Source organism: Passer montanus, unplaced genomic scaffold, assembly GCF_014805655.1.
Source record: "Passer montanus isolate IOZ18808 unplaced genomic scaffold, ASM1480565v1 scaffold26, whole genome shotgun sequence".
NCBI classification, from domain to species: domain Eukaryota; kingdom Metazoa; phylum Chordata; class Aves; order Passeriformes; family Passeridae; genus Passer; species Passer montanus.
The window spans coordinates 4,047,777-4,071,445 of record NW_024367261.1 but is presented as its reverse complement, the minus strand read 5'-3'; the positions used below and the strand labels follow the sequence as shown (position 1 = coordinate 4,071,445).

General features: G+C 42.7%; 1 protein-coding gene across 10 annotated transcripts in view; it reads right to left on the bottom strand.

The window, feature by feature from the left end:
• Positions 1–23,669, bottom strand: part of PHACTR1 (phosphatase and actin regulator 1) — a 302,048-nt gene that overhangs the window by 7,336 nt on the left and 271,043 nt on the right. For all 10 annotated transcript variants that reach the window (XM_039712149.1, XM_039712146.1, XM_039712154.1 and 7 more), the window contains 3 exons: positions 14,440–14,495; positions 9,581–9,642; positions 2,980–3,120 (listed from right to left, as the gene is read on the bottom strand). In XM_039712149.1, coding sequence (XP_039568083.1) covers positions 2,980–3,120; positions 9,581–9,642; positions 14,440–14,495 — 259 coding nt within the window. The remainder of the gene's footprint in view (positions 1–2,979; positions 3,121–9,580; positions 9,643–14,439; positions 14,496–23,669) is intronic.

The window sequence follows — 23,669 nt, the reverse complement described above, 5'->3', positions numbered from 1 at the left end:
AATCCAAATTAGCACAAGCATGAGAAAAAAAGATTCACTGCAGTTTGTGAAACACTGTGATCTGTTCCAGAGCTAGACTGTGACTAGACCCAGCCACAGACTTGTGTTTGAGATGTCTTCTGCATTTATTGGTCCTGAATTTCCTCAGGTGTTGTTACCTAAAGTGACTGATCTTACTTGGGAAGGACAGAGGCTCCCTGCCCTCTACTCTGCCTTGGGTGTGCCCCTCTGCCCTGCTCCTCCCTTCTGACCAAGCTGTGCTGTTTATTGAGGCGATTTGACAAATTAACCCAGCAGGAAACCTGCCATGGCGTGGTGGTACTCAGCCTCTGTGGCTTGTCTGTGAGGGGAAAGAAAACCAGGGGGCACTGGCAGGAAGAGAAATATTGAAGAATAAAAAAACCAGAGGAGGTGATTTGGAGGGACTCAGCTGCATGGTAGAGATGGTGCTCCGCAGAAATGGTTCAAGTCCCTAGCTCGGGGTCAAGAGCTCTGACAGCTCTGTGATATTTGTTGTTCACAAGTGGTTTCACTGTGAGCACTTGGAGGGGATGTACGAGGTGTCGGCTGTGGCCAAATGCTCCCATAGGTCCGAGGTGTGTGCACTGCCTTTCTGCGTGATGCTGAAAACATTAGAATCAGAGGTGGAAAGGGGGTGCTCCAGTAAGTGGTACTGGTGTCTGTCAGGAATTTTTCTCAGTGAAGGAAATCCAAAACATTATGAGTAGCACAAGCCCAAAACAGGACTTTTGCAACAGCCACTGCTGCAGTCAGCAACTACCTTTGCTTTGACAAACCCTAAGTGATGGATTCTGCAAGTGTTTTTGTACAGAAAAGGCCCTTTCTGCTCCTTCTCCACAGCTTTGGTTTCTTATTTCCCTTAGAAGTGCCTGTCAGGCACTGCCTCATCCATCAGGACAGAGTGATGACTATGCAGCAGCTCCTGGGCTGCCTTCAGCAGAGCAATCTGCCACTGGAGTGACTGTGAAGGAGGCCACAGGAGTGGCTGACTCCCACAGGGACTGGGATATATTCCCCCCTCCATCCCTCATCTGTTGGAGAGATGCAAAAATGCCCTTTTCCTTCCCCTAAGAGTCAGACCTGCTAAAGACAAACTCTGACTCAAGGCAGTTCCCTCCACCCAGCACACTGAGCAAGATTTACTGGCAAACAGAAAAGCCCATTGTTAAAATCGGTTTTTGCAGTAAATCTAGTCTGTGCTGACCAATGAAGATGGCTACTGAATCACAGCTCTGGAAGAAAATAATCCTGTCTGGGATGGTGCAGCTTTGTCTCAATTTCTCTGGCTGTTTTTTCCAACAGTGGACATGGTGTGGAGGAAAAGCAGGTCACCTGAATGACAGAAACCAGAATACTGCCCACAGGACCCAAAAAACCCCAATCTATCTGCTTCCTTATGCCATAAAAGGCATTAATATTAGAATGACAAACATCTCTTCTTCTGATGGTGCTTTGCTGAGAAAAGGTTAATTTGAAGGGCTTAACCCTTTTCTCTGACTACTGAACTTGCACATGCATTATGAAAAAAGAAAAAGTGACAAATACTCTGCCTCAATACTAAACTCTTTACTAGGTTACATTTAATAGTGGTATTTAATGCTTGTTCTTTTCAGAGACATAGGATGAGAGATCAAATCTCCATGCCCAGCTGAAGTTTCTCCATTCCTTTCATCCCAGACAGGGATCTCTCAAAGGCTGTAGAACCAGTTGGGAGATTTATTCCCTCCTTCATCTAATAATTAAGAGAATAAAGCTAAGTCAGTTGACTAATATCTTGTCAAACATGGTGAGGTAAATGAGAAAAGCTAATTTAACCCAGTATATTATGGACTATAGGCAGTAATGAGGAAGTTTTTATTTTATTTTCAGATCAGTTTATGCTACATTAAGTTAACCAAAGCTAAACTGAAAAAAAATCCCTCTATGAAGGAGGAGAACAACAAAACTATACAAGTCCTTTAGTTGAATTATACAAGTATAATATATATATTTTGTGAATAAAACCAAGAGCACCATGGATGAGTGGTGTGGCTGGAAACTCCGCTAAAACTCCAAACATTGGACATCATGCTCTCCATTGCTGAATGAGTGAGTTCCATAGCAAAGAAGTAGTCAAGGCTTGAATCCAGGTATCTGAAAGTCTTTCAAATTAAAAGGGGATCATAAAGTGACTACAAGATTCATGACTGAATCACTGAGCCTCATAGTCCTCACTTCTTACAATGTTCATAAAATATTTTAAATATTTTTTCTGAGGTCCCATTAAGACCCTCAGAATATGACTGATATATTTTGCCAGCAACTTAATCCCTCTGCCATCAATGTCTACACCAGAGACACTATTTGGTGGAAGTTCCACCAGTGCTCAGAGGGCAGTGCCATTAATATCAAAGTGTGCCTTTTTTATATCTGCAGGTCTTGTGTGATTTCAGTTCAGTGCTTAAAATTCTCTGTGGCAGAAATCCTGAGCAAATATCCCTGTTGTAACACACTAGAGAAAAGTGACTCTGGCTTTGGAGGGATGGAGGTACCTTTGCCAAATTGACCTGCTGGCATTTTCACACCCAAGCCTGCCCTGTCCTGGCACAGCCATTCTGGCACACACTCCTGTCTCACTGCTCTGCTAAGTCTTGCCAGAGCTCTCAGCTGGCAGCATAATGTGGTAAGAACACAACTGACAAACAAATAACAGGGCTGTCATCAAGACCTTTCCTCAAGGGGCTTGGGATTCCTTCCCTGCTGGTTTCCATGCATACAGAAACCTTCTTGCCAAAGATTTCAAACAAACAAACAAACCACCTCATGAATGGCAAAAAAACCACAGGTGTGTTGGAAAGGGATGTCAGGTAGATGCTTATTCCTTGACAGCCATGGGATCTGTGGGACCCAAGGGATGCTGTTTGCCATGCCATGCTCTGGCTGTTTAGGCCGTGGCTCTCTCAGAGTTGCTCCACTTACTTTGTCGGCGGCTGTGAGTCGTGTCCAGGGTTTGTCCGCCCTCCTGTCGTAGTCCTGCGCGTCTGCCACTTCCACGTAGTCACTGAAGCGGATGAGGATCTTCCTCTCACGTAGCTCTTCTACTGTGGGCCTTTGACTCAGCTGCAGGTTTGAGGAAGGAATGGAAAAAGACATCAGGACTTTGCTTTTTCCCTGCAGGTGCTGCTTGGGGATTTATTTTAGTGCAACCGCCATTACAGTAATAACAGGGTTCAGACATTCCCAGTGCTTTGTTTTTGTCTGCCTTTCACAGAATTGCTACCTGGGAAATGCTCTCTTGTTATAAGACCTTGAATATCATCTCACCTTGCTGCCAGAGCAGCCCACTGTTCTTTGGGAAGCTGCTATGGCTGGAGACCCCAGTTGCCAGCTGAGGTTGATCACTCTTGGCAGATATGAGATGTAAGGCAAGAAAGTCTCCTAGTGCACTGATGTCCCGGGAAGAGACAAAGATACAACACTACTCTAAAATGACCTGCACGGGCTGTGCACTTTCCAGCCTTCTGCTGCTGTTGTCTGTACTTTTGCACTGCCTGGGAAGAGTTAGGCCAAGGCATGGAGTGGCTTCTGCCCTGAATTACATGCAAAAGATGAAAACCAACTTTCTCTACCATTCTGATATTCTGCAGATCTGTCCTTACCTCCAGAAAAGGCAGGCAGGATGATTAGTGCTCATTGAGCTTTTAACTGTATCTATTGACAGCTGTGGTTTGTATCACAGCCTATTTGATTCTTAAAATCTTATGTTGCATAAAAAGAAATGGCAGTGGTGGACTGTATCATGTCATGAGAGCATCTTCATTGTTTCAAGCATTTCTTTCAAATTCCACAGCAGAACAGGCAGCCACAGTGGAAAACTCCTCTTAAACTGGTGTCCTGATACCCACGTGTCGCACAGCCAGTTACACGGACAGGGACAGCAGTTGGCTTTCAGGGATCAATTCTCCTTGGATGCACAGCATGCTGGTGAATGTCAAAAGCAATTACACGATCGTTTCTGAAGGTGCTACATAAATGTGTGCATGTGGCTGTAGATTAGCTGAAAAGTTTCACCGTTAGAGCAGAACATTTGTAACCAGGATACATCAGGAAAAATAATATCCTGATAACAATTTCCTACAGTGTATCATGCTCTTCCCACTCACTAGAAATAGAAGTGTTTAAAATACTTTACCCTTGTGAAGGGTGAAGGATCTAAATATTTAATAAAATGCTTGAGATTCTATTCTGCAGCATTATTTATGCCCCTGAATCCACCTATCTTCTAAATGAAGTATCTCAGTTTCCTGCATTTCATCTTCCAGGGAGAATTGACCTTTAAAACAGCCAGGTTACAAAGTGAAGGGTGAAAAATCCCTTCTTTCTCCAGCACTTGGGTGGAGCTCCTCTGCCCTATTCTGCATCTGGCTGCAAGCCTGTGTGCCTGTTCTTGGTATGGTTGGTTGTCTTCCTCTTCTCTGTTTAGAAAAGATGATTGTGATGGGAGGCAGCAGTGGGGCTGCACTCCTGACACCAGCATCCCTGAGCATGCACACACAAATCGGGTTCAAACACCTCATGTGGAGAGTCTGCAGAGCTGCACTAATGTCCTGCCTGTGAGATGTTCAGGAGAACAGGAATGAGGATGGAAGAAAGATGCACTGACTCTTGTGCCAGTGCTTCTGCTGTGAAAGAGTCCTGAAATCCATGGCTGGTATCACATAGTACATGTGTAGCCATAAATCTACATATATTTCCATATATAAATACATGCACACAAAATATATTCAGTACATTAAACCAAAGTGCCAATCTGATCATGCTAAGTGTAACGAGAGAGAAAACCTCGCTAAGTCATTTTCTAAAAGCCATTAATTAAGGGCTACATTATTTGAATGGTTAACAACCTTCTCTGCCTTCTTCTCACAGCATTGCAGAGATTTCTTGTGACCTTCTAGGGGTAAGAGTCTTGCAGCATGTTTGGACTGCCCAGAGCTCCCTTAACTCTTGAATAGCTGGGGAACCAGCTTTGCAGGACAGACTGTAAGCAGCCCCACTGCAGGTGTCAGTTCAATGTGTGTCCACCCTCAGGGCACAGCTCATCTGAGATGTCACCTAGCAGTTTATTTTTATGGCCTGTGAGTTGTGGTCTCTTGGGTCTAAACTGCTTAAAGCTAGAGAGTCCTTATCAAGCAGCACCTGCGAATGACCTCTTCTAACAGGCAGAAAGACTAGGGCACATTCAAAAATTACAGGACAAGGACATGGCCAAGGGCACCATGCAATTGTCTGCACAAGGTGTGGTGCTCCAGTCAGGGAGAAGGGGTTCTTACTGATCCTTTTTAATTTGCTTCAGGTAATGTCAAAGGGATGTACGTGCATGAGTGTGTCTGGACTTTTTCTGTGTGCACTACCTGAGCATTTACATTTCTATTTACCTATTTGTGAAGTTCTGGGAACTGAGGGAGCAGGGTAATTCTATGGTGAGTGACTAATTATATGAGTGTGAACCAGGGTAAAATTCCTTTTCAAAATAAATGGATTTGTATTAATGCAAGAGCAGTAAATGAGGACAGGACCTCTCATGCCTTGTCACAGGAGGTCAAATTCTCTTCTGTATATTCTGGAGCACTGTAGATACAAATGGGCATTTCCCAGGCTTTGATATTAAGGCAATTTGAAAGGGAATGTTTAACACATCCCCCTTTGTCCGTGGCATGTGAAATGAAGTAAACCCAAGCACTCCTACCAGGTAAAGTGGAGAGGGACTTACTGTTGCCAGTCTGCTCTTGGGATATAGTCAAATGCAAAATGCTGAGTTTGTGCCACTGCAGTCACAAAAAAAAGCTTATCTTAGCATGTCATCATTGCCTGCTCTGTTTCCTCATTAAAATGTTACAGTTGTAATTTAAGGAAGAAAACAAGCAGAAAAATTACAAACCCTAACCAGCACCCCTCCTCCTCCTCCTCTGCTCCCCACCTGCTGCAGTAAAGACTTAGGAGCAGGATGTGATGGAAATGCCCTGAAGACCTTTCCTTCTGACTATAAATGCAGTTTATCCAAATTAGCCAGTAACCTTTTCTTCTTCTCTGACCTTTCTCCTCCCTGCTGCCTCTCTCTCACCTCTCTCTGATGAGTCCCACCTCTCTCAAGAGTTCATTATTTTCAACAGCCTTTGCTGATGCAAGCCAGTGAAGGTCAGTTAAAGAAAAGCTTGAACATCTTCAAGCAGGGGAGATATTTCCCAGAGAGTCACCAGTAAACAAAGCATTTAAATTGGACTGGGGCAAGAATTTAACAGGAGCAAAGATTTCAGATTATGCCACGGATTTTAAGAAACAGCCACACCTCTTCAATTTGATAGTCAGTATTACAACTCTGAGAGATTTCCTTTTAGAGCTACCTCTGAGAAAATAAGCTATTGGCAGTGGGGGGATAGGAAGCAGTAAACAGCTCTGGGGATTGGGAAGCATGGTGCCATTTAAGAGAAGAGAATGTAGGAAAAGAAGAGTTCTATTCCACTTTCCAAGTGATTTGTAACATGTTCTGTTAATCCAGGCTACAATTCTCTCTCTGTAATGGAAGTCCTCAGGGGACATTCAGGCTTGTGTTAATTGCCTTGGTCCTTGGCCAAGTTTGGTCATGGTTCAGAGAAGATAGAAGTAATTCGTGGGGGCCCACATCTCCCTGTGGACGTGACCCATCTGCAACACTTCCAGAGGGCTTCTGCATGGTAATATTCTTTGAATGGGCTGGAGGTCAAGACCAGTGCTCAGAGAAAAAACCTTCCTAATCCACACGTCCCTCCACTCAAATGACGCAAGTCCGTGCGCCCAAAGGCACTCGATGGGCCTGAGGGGCAGGGAGAGAGAGGACGGGGGGCTGGGCATCTCAGGTGACAGGCAAACATGCTTCCACTCTCCTTCCTCGGGCAGCAGGGACACGAGCTGCTGAGACACTTAGCCAACAGCATTTTGTTATTTGAATGGTAGCTGTTCCTCACCCCAGTTAATGTGGAATTAGATGAGTCGGAGAGGATGGAAAATGCTAAAAGGGGCAGCTTGCTATAGGTCACCTGATTTCTTTATAATGTTGTTTTTTTAGAAATTGCCTGTCCAGATGATGAATTCAACTGGATATTTATTGCTGACTTTAATAAGGCATCTAGACCTAGCAAGGTAATCTTACTTATTACAGCATGTCATGTTACAACTTATCATCATAACACTGTAACAAAATGTCAGTGCTGACTGAATTTTAAGAACAGCTTTTTTATGGATGGAGTGGGTTCTTCCCTTGGAATTGGAATGTTGCCACCAAAAAAACTGGGGACAGTAGCAGTTTCTGTACTGCAAGGTCAAAAGTCTCATCAGTGGCTTCACAGAACCCACTTCCCTTCTTATATCCCAACTACAGACGTTTTCAAAAGAGGTAACACGGCAGAGTTTCCTCATGTTGAATTTACCCTGCGGGCACGTGTGTGCTTGAAAACTCAGTGCAAACAGAAAGGGCTGCTGGGCAACACACTTGCTGTGCTCAGTTTAACTTCTGCTTGATCTGGGGTTTAAAATCCTTTGGTACTAAGACTTCAGTACAAACCGACAGAAGGAGCTTGCCAGTCTGCTGAAAACACAATGACACATCTGGGACAGGCTCATGAAACACACAGCTGGGGAATAACAACTATTTTTGCAGGATTCACTCAGTGGCTGGCATTTCTAGTTGTTATCTAAAACACTCACACATTTTATTCACTTCTTTTCTCCAGTGGTTTCTGAGCTTTTATGATGGTATGTTTGGTAGGTGAGAACAAAACCTGTTGTTAGATTAGCCCTGCAATGCTTTCATTAAAATTAGACGTGTCACTAGAACAACTTACAACAGTTAAAAAAGATGATCCAAATCAAACAATGTTAAGTTGTGTTGGTATCCACCTCAGAAATGTGGGGGAGAAAAATCTTTACTAGAGAGGAAGCCAGAAAAAAGACTAAAAGGTATGTGACCAGGAACAGGGGTGTGAGCATTAAAGAGCCAAATGCCAGGGCCTTGGACTGATGCAGCTTTCCCTGTTATTCCTACATAAAAGTTCAAACAAGACAAAACAAGAAATATCCCAGAAAACTGCTGAGGTTTGGGAGCAGACACTGATGTGAAGCAGTGGCAGCCTGGGTGCTTTAGCTGAGCTGTGGCCTCTGCCTGTGACAGATGATTCCTGTGCTCTGCACCTTTCCTACAGGAAAAGGATGGCAAGGATGGGAACCGTGTGGCGATGGCACCAGCTCAATCAGCAAGCCCTCGCTTCTTAGGTGACACATTGGGCATGGGGAGCTTTGCTCTTATCTATAACAGCTGCTTCTCAAATGGCATCAAGCTCTGCACTGGATTCCTGCACGTGTTTACCCTTCAGCGTACAGGGAAATTGAAAGCCTGGTAAAATGGTATTTCCAGCCTTTGCGCAGAGCCTCAATCCCATGAAACATCTGCAATGCAGTTAGGATCTTTTCTTTCAGGCAGTGCTAAGAGGGAATGCAAAATCATCCCTGTCATCGTGGTGAGGAATAGAAGTGTTTTACAAACAACATTATGGCTCTCTAGCTCCTGCAGACAACAGCAGTATCCCCGCACTGGTGACCAAGAATTCTACCTATTTACATGAACTGAGAATAAGGCATGAGATTTTTAACTGTGGTAGAAAGCAATTCAGTTCTCAGAATGTAACCTTTCCACATATACTTAGAGACCTTTCCTTGTTATTATTTATACCATGAAAGCTGTGATCACATAGGTCAAAAAAACTAAGCCATCTAAAATTGTACAGAAAGGGAATGGTGCTGCTTCACAACTATGTGAGTTTTTAGAGGGCTTTCTTTATCCTTGGAGATAGGAAATATGTCAGTGCTGAAAGAAAGTTAATCTGCAATAGCAGGATGGATTGTTCACTGTGTATGTTTGGGCATCCGTAGACATTTATGCCAGCTGCAAAACTGAATGGGTACATCTGAAATGACTGTTCTTCAGTTTTAAGAGTAAATGACTTTTGAATCAAGAGATGCTATTTTGTTTGTCCTTCCCTGCCAATACAAGATTGTTTTCTGCACTATATGCTTTTTCCTAAATGCTTGTCTCTATTTAGTTTAAATGCCTCAATTGACAACCTCCTTTTCCAGAAAATGTTTAGCTTCCAGTTTTATGAGTTTTTTTTTTTTTTTGTGGAATTTTCAAATCAGCATTGCTTTAACTTTGCTTTCTGTAATGGCTACAGAACCCATTACATTTACAAGAAGCAGTGGTCCTTGTAAATGCTGATCTTTATCCTTCACTGTTCAAAACTCCTTCAGTTATGAAGACTAGATCTTTTTTCCTGTTTGAAATGTTACCAGCAGTAGCCTGCAAAGTGGTTTCCTTTGCTCTCTGTGGACTTACACCCTGCAACATTGCTGATTTCTTTTAAAGATTTTTTGGTAAGACTTGTTTCACACTCTACTTTCGAAAATGGTGCTGAAGAAAAGGAAAAAGACAAACAACTGTGCAGTAGGGAGAAAGTTACAGCAGTGTCATAATAGGATCAAAGTTGCTTCTCACCTTACGTGTTAATCTTCTCTTAATCTCTCGTTTTTCCTCCTGCTCCTCTTGCTCATTCCGGGCTGTAAAAGATTTACAAGGATCTCAGACTGTGGACTTATCAGGCATGCACCATTTGCAACAAAATAAGCCTTTCCATCAGTGAGTGTATTAATGTTTCAGGACCTCTCTGATGCACAGTATGTCCCTCTGGGGCTGGTGAACGTCCACCATCCGTAGCTACTGCGCTTCTTCACACGCTTCATAAAACATCTACAGCTTCCTTCCTTTCCCTGTGTTGGCACCTCTTCATGTGTGTCACTTTCTAGAAGGGCTGGGCAGCAAGCCAGCTCTTCAAAAAATGTTATCTCCTGGCCCACAGGCCTGGTGGCCTCAGGGGGCTCAGCTACGATAGGGCTGGATTCTGCAAAGTCAATGGTTGGAAAAGAAACCCATGCATTTTTTTTCCTCTGCAGAATAATTTCTTGCAGCTACTTTTTGGAGATAATAGAAAAAACCCTTTGGAACAGAGGTGCCAGGCAAATCGTGCAACTTCCCATGGCATGAGCAGAGTTGAGGAGGGTGTGTTCTTCCATCATGAGCCTTCAAAGTATCACACTGCAGCACAAAAGCTCATCCTAGGTCAATTAACTTTCAACATTAAGCCAAAAGATCATGTGCTACAAGTTCTTACCAGGGCGTACCTCAACTCTTCTCCCCAATCACATTTGAGTACACTAACTCTTCTTCAGCTTAGGACCAGGCTGTCATGCATTGTCTTTGCATTCACCTTTACCAAAAGTTACTAAAATCCCAGGCTTCCAGGTACTCAGCTTCTCAATAAGTTAGGATCTGTGTCCACTGCTTCACTGATAGCTGAAATGCTCTTTATTTTCATCATGCCAGCACATAACAGGTGAGAGCAAACACAACTCATCAGCTTTTCCAGAAAGTACTCTGTACCCCTGCTGGGATCCAGTTCTTGCTCAGCTAGGACTAGCTGAGGGAGGATTAACTCTCTGCAGGGGACATTTTGGACCTCAAAGGCCAGCTGAGGATAGGTGCCTTGATTTAATCGTTAAACTTTGGACTGCACTAAACTCAAGGGGGCATCCCATGTTTCTCTCTGCTGGTCCTGCAGATGGAGCAGGCACCTCCTGCAGAGCACCACTAACAACCCACCAGCCGTAGCTTCTTCAGCTGTGAGAGCACAAGCCAGCACTCTCACTAGAAAACTGGGGGTTTCCCCACACAGGAATGAGACCTAAGGTTTAGAGCCCACAGACACCTCTGAGAAGGTGAGGAGGGCTAGGCTGGAAAGCAGGTTTCTCACTGCCCAGGACAGACAGTGCTATCACAACTGCTCACTGACTTCAGCAGGACTGGGAAATCTCCACTGAAGTGGACAAAGAACCTGTCAATGTTATGATGTTTCACACTACACTTCTGATCTTTAAGTGCCATTTTACCAAGAATACTGCTTATATTTTCAGAAGGAAAGAAACCAGTAGGGGACTAAAAAGAACACAAGACAGCAGGGAGTCACAACTGTCCTTTTAAGCAATCACTGGAGTACCTACACTGATAAATGTAGTTTTCCTCTTTCAATGGTTTCTGTTCCTACTGGGCTGGATACTCTTCTAGCAATTGATCCTCTAGCAATTTTTTTCTTCTCTTTGTGTCTCAAATTTGGAGGAGTTGGTCCTGCAAATGCTTGCTTTCAGACACAACACTAACTAAATAGAATCCACACAGAATCAGGGTAGAACTGCAAGCAGCCAAGGAGTTATGTATAAAACTTAGTAATGGCTACTCATTTTTGTCCTTGGCATCTGATGTTTTTCTCCTGCCCTCTCAGCCCAGCCACCCACTTTCAGAGACAGACAGGCAGGCTTAAGACTTCAGGCAGGTAAAAGCTGGAAAACAGGAATACATTCTCCTTCAAAACTAGAAAGTGACTTTGTTTTAGCCTATTTCTTTGAAGTTAAGTCATGCCAATCTTGTGAAGCTAAAGAACTGATGCTTTATTTATCTTAGGTGTTCAGGAGATTCTCTGTTTCTCTAAACCTGTGTGTCAGGGCGATGTAGGTGCAATTTTCACACCTGATTTCTGTGCCAGTGTGAAACGTCCTCCAGTACAGTTTGAGGCATTCAGAGACCACCTAACCATAATTTTTGTGAGGAATTTATATGAACCTGAATGTGTCAGGTTGACAACTGATTACTTGTACCCACCTGTGAAGTGGCACAGTGGTGGTGCATGACGGGGGATCGAGGAATCTTTCCCTATATACTTGGACAGCAAGTATAGTTGCAAAGTGTTCTTTAGTCTTCAGACTAACCCTGCAGGCCTGGACTCTTCCCACTACATGCCCCTGACCTAAAAATGAGTCAGTGAATGGGGTATACTTCAGTGAAGGAGACCCTTCAAGAAGCAGGTGTCTCTGCTGTTTCCTTGCTGTGGCTGCTGTGATTTCAACTGTTGCCATCAGCAAGTTGCAGAACTTGCAATGGATGCTTTGCCCTTGTAAAGATAACTCATAATTATTGCAGTAGCACAGACCTAGGAAGCATTCAATTAATATATAGAGACCAGCTGTCCAACCCCATTTTGCCTGATTTTTTCCCATCAGCATGGGCAGTAGCGCAGTTACATGTGTAACAGGAACATCATGGTACCAGACACAACATTTTCATCAGGGAGATTTCAGCTCTAACTGCAGAGAAAATCCTGTTTAGTCTACTTGAGAGTGTGGTAGCTTTTCTTTTGTGTTTGTGCCGGCTCTGGGCTGGGCTTTCACAAATTGCTTGACTTGCCTATGCAGAGAATTAATAGTCTTTTTATTAGCACTTCCTGAGTCTCTTTCTACACTCCATTATATTTATTATAATGCTCCTTCTCAAAATTCTAGAGAAATTACACAAAATGATGTACAAATCAGAAGATATTTATATTTACTTGTTTAAGTGTAGAGTATGTTTATGCTTTATTTTTTAAATTATGTAACAAATTTAATTTTTTTCTTTCTTGCTGTGGTTCACCAAAAGTTGGAATGCCTTGGAAATACCACGTTACTCTTTCCTGTAATTCGGAAGCTGTTAATTTACCAAGACACACATGTTTGGGGCAGATTTGTGTTAAAGCAAGCTAAAAAAAAATCCATTTAGGAAATACAATGTGGTTCTGGACTCAGGGTAATATTTTCAAACATCCATGTCATTTAAGAGCCTTTATTCAATTAAAAAAGAAACTGATGTTACTCAAGGGGGAACTCCTCTGAAATGTAAGATACCTTTAGAGTGCTCTGTGATTGCTGTGCTCAGCAGCATGACCTTTAGGAATGTCTGTAAGGCACCCAGCGTTGGAAATGCTGCTCTCTGCTGATGCTGGTTCAAAGCAGGTGCCCAAGAAGCCAGGGCAGTGTTTGCTGGTCATGCACCAGTGCCAGGTGGTGCCTGACGTGTGTTTGTTCAGAGGTCCCAGGACGACAACACGAGCTGCCAGAAAATTGGCCTCTGTCGCTCTGTGCCTGAGCCTGACATCAGTCACGTCCCAGGTCCCCCCTTCTCCAGCTGTTCTGCTATGCCCCTGTGAGACAATCACAGCTGGATGTGCCAAGTATTTCCCCAGGTTCTGCCCCTGACTTCCTCCAGCAGCCGTCACTGGAGTTAGGAGCAGCAGGAGCACAGGCATTAAGAGAGGGCTGGTCCCAAACAAATGGCTGTTCCAGCAGCCTCAGGGCTGCCCACGCTGCTCTGCTGTCTGGTCTATTCTCCTCTTTGCATTCACAGTGCATTTCTCTTTGCATCTCTGTCTCTTCTCTGACTGCCACATGTAATAACACCAACAGATGAAAAGACCCTGCTGGGCACTAACACTATCATTAATCTGCTAAGAATTTGATTTTGAAGTATTTAAAAAACGAATTCTGCTGATTTTCAGTGAGTTAATCTTCTGATACCACATTTTTTTGATTCTATACAATGCAACTATTCCAACAAGAGAAGGTGAATTATGGACCTACCTAAAGAGACATTATGTACAAGGTACCATTTTGGAATACTTTTTTCTGTAGTAATTTTAAAAAATTTTCCTGGAAATATTCATTTACTAACTTAAAAGGGGAAGAACTTGTTGAGGTTTTTTTCCTGTTTCCAAAGTAACAACAATTAGATAAACAGCTTTTTTTTGTTTTTAATATTCAAAACACTTCCATGCAAGTAAAGAAACTGTAATTTTCTTCCTGTTCATTCATGAGGTTATGAAAGTTGGACTCAGTCCAGTTTCCCTTGAAGTCAGTGGCAATGTATCTTCTAACTTGGTTCAGGATTTCTGAGTGGTATTTTGTCCCTTTAAAATAACACAGGCTGAGGATCTACCAGCAAATTTTTGGCTGATTTAAAGGGAGAGTTTGAGGGGAATAACCTTGAGTCACACTGGATTCTTTTTTAAATTGAATAAAGGCTCCAGTTAGCACAGATTGCTGTGCAGATTTTTAGGAAAGCTAATTGAGCTATGCCCAAATATCTTTACTTACTTACAATGGGATGCTCATCTATATAAGTGCTGCACAAAGGAGGCTTTTCAGGATGTCTGACCCCCTGTCTGGAATGTCATTCAAGACCTGGGATTTTTTTCCCCTTAGGTTGTTTATTCTTGTAAATTTACTGACTCTGATTTGAAAGAACTATTTCTGCAGATCTAGATGTTATTACAGACTTCCACGCTTATTTGCACTTACGATGCCCTTTATTATTTTTAATTATTATCAGTGATGCTTACAGAGAATAGTTGATGTTTATAAAAACCACCAAATGTATATGAAATTTAACCCAAATTGTCTGGCTTCAGGTTAAATGTCAGCAGAATCAGGACTTACGTTTCAGTATGTTCCTCTGCTCCAATTCTTCAGCAGTTGGCCTCTGGCTCAGTCGTCTGCGAAAAAAGTCCAAGATCAGTTTTTGGACCATATCATATTCTCCTCAGTTCTCTGCCTTGAAGAGTCACTTTGGGGTGTGAAAGGCAGAACAGAAAGCACTGACACTGCTCCATTATGTACTTGGTATGCCTGGACCATGCGTGACACACACCATGCTTCGCTTTCGCAGTTTCCTCTGTTTCCAACCCACAAAAGACAAAATATGTTATGTCATCTTAGGCATGACTCTCCCACCCTTACCCCAGGCAGAGCTGCTGAAAACTAAGCCACACAGATGTCTTCACTTAATTTCCTTCCCTCCATGCCTTCTTCCTGACTTGCACAAGTATTTCTAGCTAGGATCCAGCTAACCCTCTCGCTGCCCTCTCGCCAGCCTCCTGACTGCGCCCCGTTGGTTCACACAGTGTTTGAACACACAGACACAGAAAAAACAAGGGACTCTTTGGCAGCACTGAGGGCAGAACAATAGCAACCCTCCTCCTCCTCTTGTGGCTTTTATTAAATCCTACATTGAAGGATCAGTGTGACTTGCTAGTCAATCTGTCTGTAATAGGGTCAACAAACCACACAATCTCATTACAAATGGGGGCTCTGTACATAGGAATGACCTGAATATTCAGAATACAGAGCAAGCACAAAAGGGTCTTTGCAAAACAAAGTGAACCAGAGAGATGACATCAGAATTCAGCACTGTTGGGCATCCTCATACTTTTATCCAAGTCAATGGGCATTTTGTCAATGATACCAATGACACGACAGAGCCTTCTCTTCCTTCAGACTTGGTCACTCAGAGACGTTTCCAACTTGGGGACCACAATCTCTGTCAACTGGACCAGCTTCCTGGTGAGTTAATGGTTAATGGGCACTAACAGGAAATGATAACAATGCTGCATGGCTTCATCTTCTGCAATGAATGTCCCCCTGACCCTGGGCACAGCAGCTCCCTGAAATGGAGCTGGCTCTGCAAGGCTGGATGAGAGATGTCTGACATTGGCTCCTCACCACACAGGGGATAAGCTGCTGGTGCACATGCATTCTCCAGGGCCAGGAGCTCATGTGTGCGCCAGTTCAAGACCCCTGCCCCTCAGCCTGTGTGCAGAGCACAGGGCACTGTGAACAAGCACTAGGTAGGAGCCCACCTCCCACACCAGCTGTTTGAAGGCAGAAGCTTTACAGGCACCTCATTTTACAGTCTGAAGATTTCCACCAGCAGAGGTGATATCAGCCATATGTCCTTTGGGAGCACTTTACACCATTGAAACAAACCAGCAGAACACAGCCATATTTTAGTGTAGAATTTGGAGTCAGGAGCTTTCTCCCTTTCTCATAGCAGACTGAAGATTTATCTCATTAGCAAAGTGTTAAAAGGGACAGAAACGAGTCCTTAATTCAGAAGTAAAGAATGTCTGCAAAGTACTTTGAAGACAGAAATGCTATTCAAGTGCTTGCCATTACCACCTTTAAGATACAGTAGCTGTTACTAATGGGAGACTTCGCCTTAGGACTGTGAAGCAATTAAAACAACTTAATTTCTAGCATCACATAAGAAAAAAAAAGTTGCCACTTTTAGCCCCACCACATGTGTCTGTAGGAACTGTACTATAAATGTTTTTAATCCCCCATGCCATGTTACTTTTCAAAAGGATGCATCAAAGGGATGCTCAGGATGAACTCCAGCCATCCAGCATGTGGATGGCTTCTACAGAAACAAACATTATAGTAAAAAGAGAAAGAAAAAAACCCTCCCCAAAAGTCCTCCCGTTTCCAAGAAAACAGAGATTGAAGGACCCAGATAACTGTTGTGTCACAAACAGTTCACACTAGGACTTTTCTAACAGAAGGCAGAAGTTTTATCTACCTACAGAACTGATTTACAGCAAGGATCACATCTTCCATGTGTTTAGTGAGGTACCTGCCATGAAGTAGATGCATTTAAACTAAGCTTTCACTGCATGTTACCATGGCATTGCTTCCACACAAGAAGACAAAGATTTCCTCCAAATATGCCCTTGTTGTTATCTGCACCCTCTACTCCTGTGCTGCCCAGGACCTATAGACCATGGGATTCCTCCCCACACTGACTGGTAGGGCTCCAAGTGAAAGCCAGCTGAGGATACCCGTGTTCTCCATCAAGAGTCAAATTACTTTGTGGATCCCATTATCCACCCTTTGCAGAGTGCTCCTGCCTAAATGGTGACTGCCACTTTTAAGTGATGCACAGCAGGAAAAGCCATGCCACTTTGGATAGATTCATTCATGGATTAGCAATCAGTTCTGGAGTTTTATAATCCCAAGTTTCTAATAATGTGATTTAGGCAGTAGGAAAAGCTAAGGTATTCTTGTAGTGGAACAAAATCTTAATTAGTCCTTACAGTGCAAGTAGTAAAGCAGCAGTAGAGGATGAAGAAGGTCATGAATAGAAGCCATGGATTTTCCTGGCCTCCAGTACCAGTGTCGCTTTCATCTCCATGAACTGCTGTTACATTCCCATTTCCATCATCCTTTCGGACTGACTGAACCTGCTCCTGCTCCTTCATTTTAAGTCCCTCCTTGATAAGCACTTCAAATAAACCCAGCCCCTTCCACAGCCCTTCCCTTCCAAGCTCTCCTAATTATCTCTTTTCATGGTCTCTTGCTCATTTAATTCCTTCTTGTACTGTTACAGTGACTTCTGCCCCCACACAATTGGGGCTTTACAAACACCTCCCCCAGCTCCTCAGAACAGCACCGTTTTAGCTCTTGTTTCTTTCTGCCTAATTTCTAGGCTTGCCAGATGTTGAACAGCTGTTAATGTTTCTGTTAATCTTTGAAAACCTTGATACTAGTTAATGTAAATCAAGAAACACAAGCTCAAGAAACACAAGCAGCTCTTGCTTTATTACTATGGCTGCAAAGACACAGGTTTTTTCTTCCACATTTACTTTCAGTAAACCATCTCTAGCATAGAGCTCTGACCTTGGCAAACATCAGTGATGACAGCTCCCCTCTTCTGCCTTCCTTCCTGTCCTGCCCAGAATAAAAAGTTGTTAATGAAGCCCACATAGCTTGCACAGGTTGACTCAAGTAGTTTGATTGCTTGCTTGCTGCTGTGCCTTATTTAATTTAACATCACAGGGGCTGCATGAGGCAGTCAGGAGGCCACAGGTCAGGAAAAAGGTGTCTCATTAGCAGCACAATCAGAATAAATGGGAGAAAATGGAGTGAGGAAGGAACCTGGTGCCATAGCAAAGAACGGATCTGCTCGTGCGAACTGCAAGGATGGAGGGAGACGTGTGGTGCTGCTGTTGATCAGAAAGGTAACTCCGGCTATTTCATCAAACTAAGCAAGTGCAGATGTCTAACCAAGGAACAGGGGAGACAGACCTCAACAAGTAACCACCTGTAACAGCACTTTCTGTATTTAAAATGTTCATGTGTTCAAATGTTCATGCCTGAGCTTCACTGTGCCATCCATACAGTCTTGCAATATGCTTCAGGCATTCAAGAGGACAGGAAAGTGTTTTGTAATTTGTGCTTTACAATGTATTGCTTGGTTTATGCTTCATACATTTCTGCAATATTGATTACAACAGTTTTGCAAATATACTGTGACAAAGGTTTTGCTACAAAGGAAAGCTTCCTAAGATTTATGGTGACATAAGGAAAGCTTTGCTGGGATTTCACTGAAAAAATAATATCCAAATGAGTTTGTCAGTAAAAACTGCTCACATGTACAAAGCTAAACTTGACAGCAGACCAATTTTCTGAATTAATTCTTTGCATGATCAAATGCATCACGCTCCGTGTGCTAGACAATAAGAGCTGAGCAGCTCTTCTTAAGGACAGTGTAGTGAGGCTTATTTTGTTGGGTGTTTTTATTTTCTTTCTTGTTTGCTTGGTTTGAATTTGCTCTGGGCTGGGCTGGTCACATTATGGCAGATAAGTGGGAGTTTGGGGCCAGAAGAAACAATCAGGCAAAATCAGTTGCTGTAGATCTAAACTATTGGCTGGTGTGGGTGCAATCTCCTCAGGGACCAACAGGAGAGAAAGGCAGCATTTTCACTGAGTGATGCTACTGTTTGGACCCTCCCCAGCAAACTGAAAACTCAGAATGAAAAGTTTCTGCTCCATGTGTCAATGTTCTGCAGGAGCAATAAAAGGAAAAACATCTCCTTGGGCACAACAAAACACTTAAATGAAGTACACAGTGAGGCTTACTCTGCTCTGCAGTGTGGCCGCTCCCCGAGGGCTCTCAGGCTAGCAGCCAACCTGTTGTGGGGCCTTGGCTCAGATTTTTGCAGCCTTTTTGTCTGGCAGCACCTTTGAGGTGAGATGCTCCTGGCTGCCTAGGCTGTCCCCTACCAGGAGCCATGGGTTTTCTCTCCTTGATCTCTTGTTTTGCTGTGGATGAGCTCCAAGAAAAGCTGGTTCATGCCATCCAGCTTGCTGTTGTGTGAACAGCATGATGTGGGATATGTGTTTTCGGTGTACCAGGAATTCATCTTTGACTCTGCCCAGAGGACAAGAGGATTTAAGAGCCTAGTGTGGGGTCACACGCAAGTATAATGGCTGGATATATACAGGGCTTGCTGGAAAATGATTCCCCACACACTTGCCAGGCTTATTAACTGTGAGTGTTTGCAGACACGAAAGGCAGAATTTAGCAGCTCTCCAGTGCTTGAATGGTGACATCTGGTGTGTGGGACCCACGAACAGGACTGGTGGACACGAAAGGGCACACAGTAGGATGGTGAGATGTCCAGAATATCCCCAAGGATCTCTGAGCCAAGTCATGCTCACACAGTTGTTCCTTATGACTTAAGTCACCCTGATGTAAAATAACTTCTGAACACAGTGGGGCATAAGTTCTGGAGCAACTCCTGATTTTATTCCGTATGTGCAAATATCCTTAATCAGCAGCAACTGGGCTCATACTACCCTAGACACTGCTCTAACAGAGCAGTAAATCTGAGCTGGGCACATGAGAAGCCAGCTGCTACAAAGAAATAATTGTCACGTTGCTCTCTATTTGACATAAATGAGCATGACTGAATCCAGCAGAACTGCGCTGATTTACATCAGCAAAATAATTCCACATGAGGAAAATTCAATCTCAGTAAAGTCTTAATTTACCTTGCCTTTCTCAATAATAATAATGCTGCTGACAGCAAAGCAGAATTGACCAGGTAAAGGCTGTCAGGGGCTCTTTGCACTCCCATGCCATGTACAGAAAGTTCAGAAAAAAACAGAAGAGAAGAAAATCTTGTATTTGTTTCTACCAGTTAACTGCGACCAGTTAACTGCTAGCAGAGGGCTCCTTTCCTTACATCACTGCACAATGAGCAAAAAATCTCATTGTAAGCCTGGAAGTTCACTTTCTCTGCAGTGACAGCTCAGATTTTGCCAGCCTGACTGTAGAGTCTACAGAGGACTATCATTCTCCTAAACAGGATTTATAAAATGGGATTAAATGCAGTTTTATCAATGAGTGAATAAACTGAGGGCATATTAAATAGAAAATCCCTACCCAAAGAAGCAAGTGTAACAGTTTTATACCAATAAAATTCTTGTACTAGACTCCATTAAGATGTCTGCTAATCTGTAGGATTATTACTTTCTTTAAGCTCACTGACAGGTAAGCATGACAAGTCTCCTGGTATCAGTCATGATAATATACTTTATAACTCCTTTTCCTGAGAAATTAGGGCAATAAAACCATAAGGAGTGTTTGCCACGATTCAGTTATCATGTAATGACTGCTCTCCACTTCCCTGTTGATTTAAAATATGCAGCCTCTGGAAGATGGTGATGCTTCTGCAGCTATAAAGTAGCCTGTGGCAATGACTAAAGCAGACCAGCTTTAGTCAGTGGGCAGAGATGCCTGTTCATCCCTAGGAAAATGGATGAAGCACCACTGGGATGGTTTAGCAGAGAACCAGTTAGACAATTTTGGTAGGAAGTGTTTGCTTTTGGTGAAAGTCTAAAAAACTGCTAAGTATCAGTTGAAGATAAAAGTGCTTTCTGACGGTGCCTTAGTGGCAAGGTACTACTTCTGCCTTAGTATCCCAGTGTGCTCCCTGGACTTTTGATTGTGTTTCCCTTGACATTTGATCCACGATAGGTACAACAGTCCCATAACCCTGAGGAGAGAGGCAATGCTTTTGCTCAGCATTAGTGCACTGCAAGAAGTACAGAACAATCTGGAATGCGAGCCAACCCAATTATATTTCCCGTAACACATCTGCAGTTGTGTTTCCAGCTGGGTTCTACAAGAAAATCAGATTTACAACTGAAATTATTCAGACTTTAATTCAGGCTCTAAGCAGTCATTTACTAACCCCCAAAATTATCCTTATCCCAGACTTGATTTTGTGTTGAGAAACAACTTCAATATAGACTTTAAAGCTCCGATTAGTCTAGATTGCAGTGAGGATTTTTGGGAAAACTAATCAGCAAATTTTATGCTTGCTCAAGCATCTGTGTATAGTGAGAAATATAGCCAAGCTGGCTCTTTGTTTAAAACTCTTACAACTGACCAATTTGTTTTCCCATTCTTTAGATCATGTGAATCTATTCTTGAGTCATGACTCAAATGATGCCATTTTTTCTGGTTCAGCTCACTGAGGGATTGAATTATTATGATTTTGATTTATTCTTTGGAAAGTTACAAGATTCCTGAGAAAGAACTGCCTGCCCAGAGTAGGTCTCCTGGGAAAAGAATATTATATTCAAAATGTAGATTTTGACAATTCATTAAGTTTACATAAGGTTAAAATCTTGTTCATCATATATGGAACAAATTTCTTTAAAATACCCAAATAAATCAGAAATATTTTGGGCCATGAACTCTGTATTTCATTAAAAGAAATGAAGCAATGACTGGATAGCCCTATAACTCTGACTAGAAACACTGTGGATAATGACATACCCAGGTCATCACTCTTCCATTAGACTACTATAATAATGCAGACACCTGCATTTTCCCAGGGAATGACTTCATTTCTTTTCTAAAGATAATGCCAAGCAGTGATAGACACGCAAATCCAGATTTTGTCCCCATGTTCAATAATACTAACTGGGAGATGCCTACTGGTTGGTGGAACATCGCGAGACGATGCCTCACACCTCAACCTCTAAAATGGAGCTTCCTCCATTTAATTACTGTGCTGTTCCATTAACAAAGCTCTCAGCCAAATGCTGGCTGTTCACATAAAATATGATCATGTAAGTTTAAATGATGAAAAAAAAAAGGCACAGCTGAATTAAGATAGTTATACCACACAAGCTTTGCAGCATTACTTCTCAAATCTCTTCCCTAGTCCCAAGAACAAAATATCCAACAACTGCAGTAGGAAACAAAGAACAATCTTTTTCAATTTATTATGTATCTAATTCAAGAAAGTATTTTTGGAACAATAAAACTGGGATATTTTTGAGTACTAGAAATCCAGAGTGAAAAATGTACTAAATGCTGGTTTAAAATCTAAAGCATGCCAGAAAAAACAGATGGATGTTAGGACCCATTGTAATAGAGAAAAAAATGTTCTAAAATGTTAGTGATTGTCCTTCTGTTGTCTATACAGCATTATGAGAAGACACTTGCTTCACCAAATGTGATAATATTGAATTAGAAGCTGATTTTACAAAGCTACAGATATCATAATTCACAGTTCAAGGTCAATCTGTGAATGACTTGAGTAAAACGGCACCAGAAATAATCAATCTGATCTGAACAGATATGCTTGCTGTCTATGGGCATTATTGGATGGTTTGTTTTAAAATCTCTCTACAGTAATATTGCTTTGTCTCTGTGAACAAACAGACTTACAGCAGTGAATAAAAGTTAGTTACACTCTTAAAAGCAAAGCCATCTCCAAGTATGAGCCAGAAGCCAGCAGAATCCCCTTCTCTGTTGGAATTTCCCCCACCCTGGCTTAGGATGCTCAGGAAAGCTTGGATGTTGGAACATACTTGATATAGGAAAAAAACAGTTATTCCTCTGTGTATGTGGCATGGCTTTGGGATGGAGACAAAATGCAATGCTTCAGGTGGGAAGAAGTTCTGTGGGACCAGGGAAGAAAACATGGAGGGAGGCTGAGGGGTGACAATGAAAGTACAGCCCCACTCTCCAAAGCTCTTCACCTTTTAAAGCCTCAGTGATCTTTTCCAGCAACACTCTCACCTAAGGATCCTCTTCTGAGAAATCTGCTGCCACAAACTTAAATGCAATCTTCCCTGAGAAGCAGCTGCTACCTGAGGGCTGAAACACACAATGGAGGAACCATCTTCCCTATATTTAGTTAGCCAGAAGATCAGACCCCCTGATGGGCCTCTGTGACCACAGTGACTGACATGACCTGTGCATTAGCAGGTATGTTGCACTTCTAGCACTGCCAGTATGGATTTTTTTAATAAAAAATGCAGCAGCACCTTATCTTCTTATTCATATGTGTATTAACACAACTGTAAGCCTAAAATATCAAACCAGGGACATTTAAAATATGTAAACAAATAAACCAACTTTGCTTGGCAGCAAAGTAATTTGTGACCATCATGGAAAATCTCTATCCAAAATGCAAAAAGCTGTTTATTTTAAGGAAGGAAATCTGGATGGAGAGCTTCAGCAGCAAGCTGATGTCAATCTCAACATATATACACAGCCAACTCAATAGAATCTCGTCTGTTACTACAGCAGCTACAGACCACTCAAAGTACAGAGAGAGTAATTATCATAGAATGGTTTAGGTTGGAAAGAACCATAATGATTATCTAGTTCCAAACCTCCCTGCCACAGGCAGGAACACCTTCCACTAAACCAGGTTCCTCAAAGCCCCATCCAACCTGACGTTGAACACTTCCAGAGATGAGAGTACCCCAGCTTCTCTGGGCAACCTGTTCCAGTGTCTCACTAGCCTCACAGAAAAGAATTTCTTACTAATATTTTATCCAAACCCGCTGTCTTTCAGTGTAAAGCCATCCCTCCTTGTCCCCACTTTTTACATGCTCTTGTAAAAAGCCTCTGTCCATCTCTCTTGAGAAGCCCATTTCGGCAATGTAGGGCTGCTCTAAGGTTTTCCTGGGGCCTTCTCTTCTCCAGGCTTCTCTTCTCTCAGCCTGTACATATACTCCCCAATCATCATCCCTCCTTGTCCCCACTTTTTACATGCTCTTGTAAAAAGCCTCTGTCCATC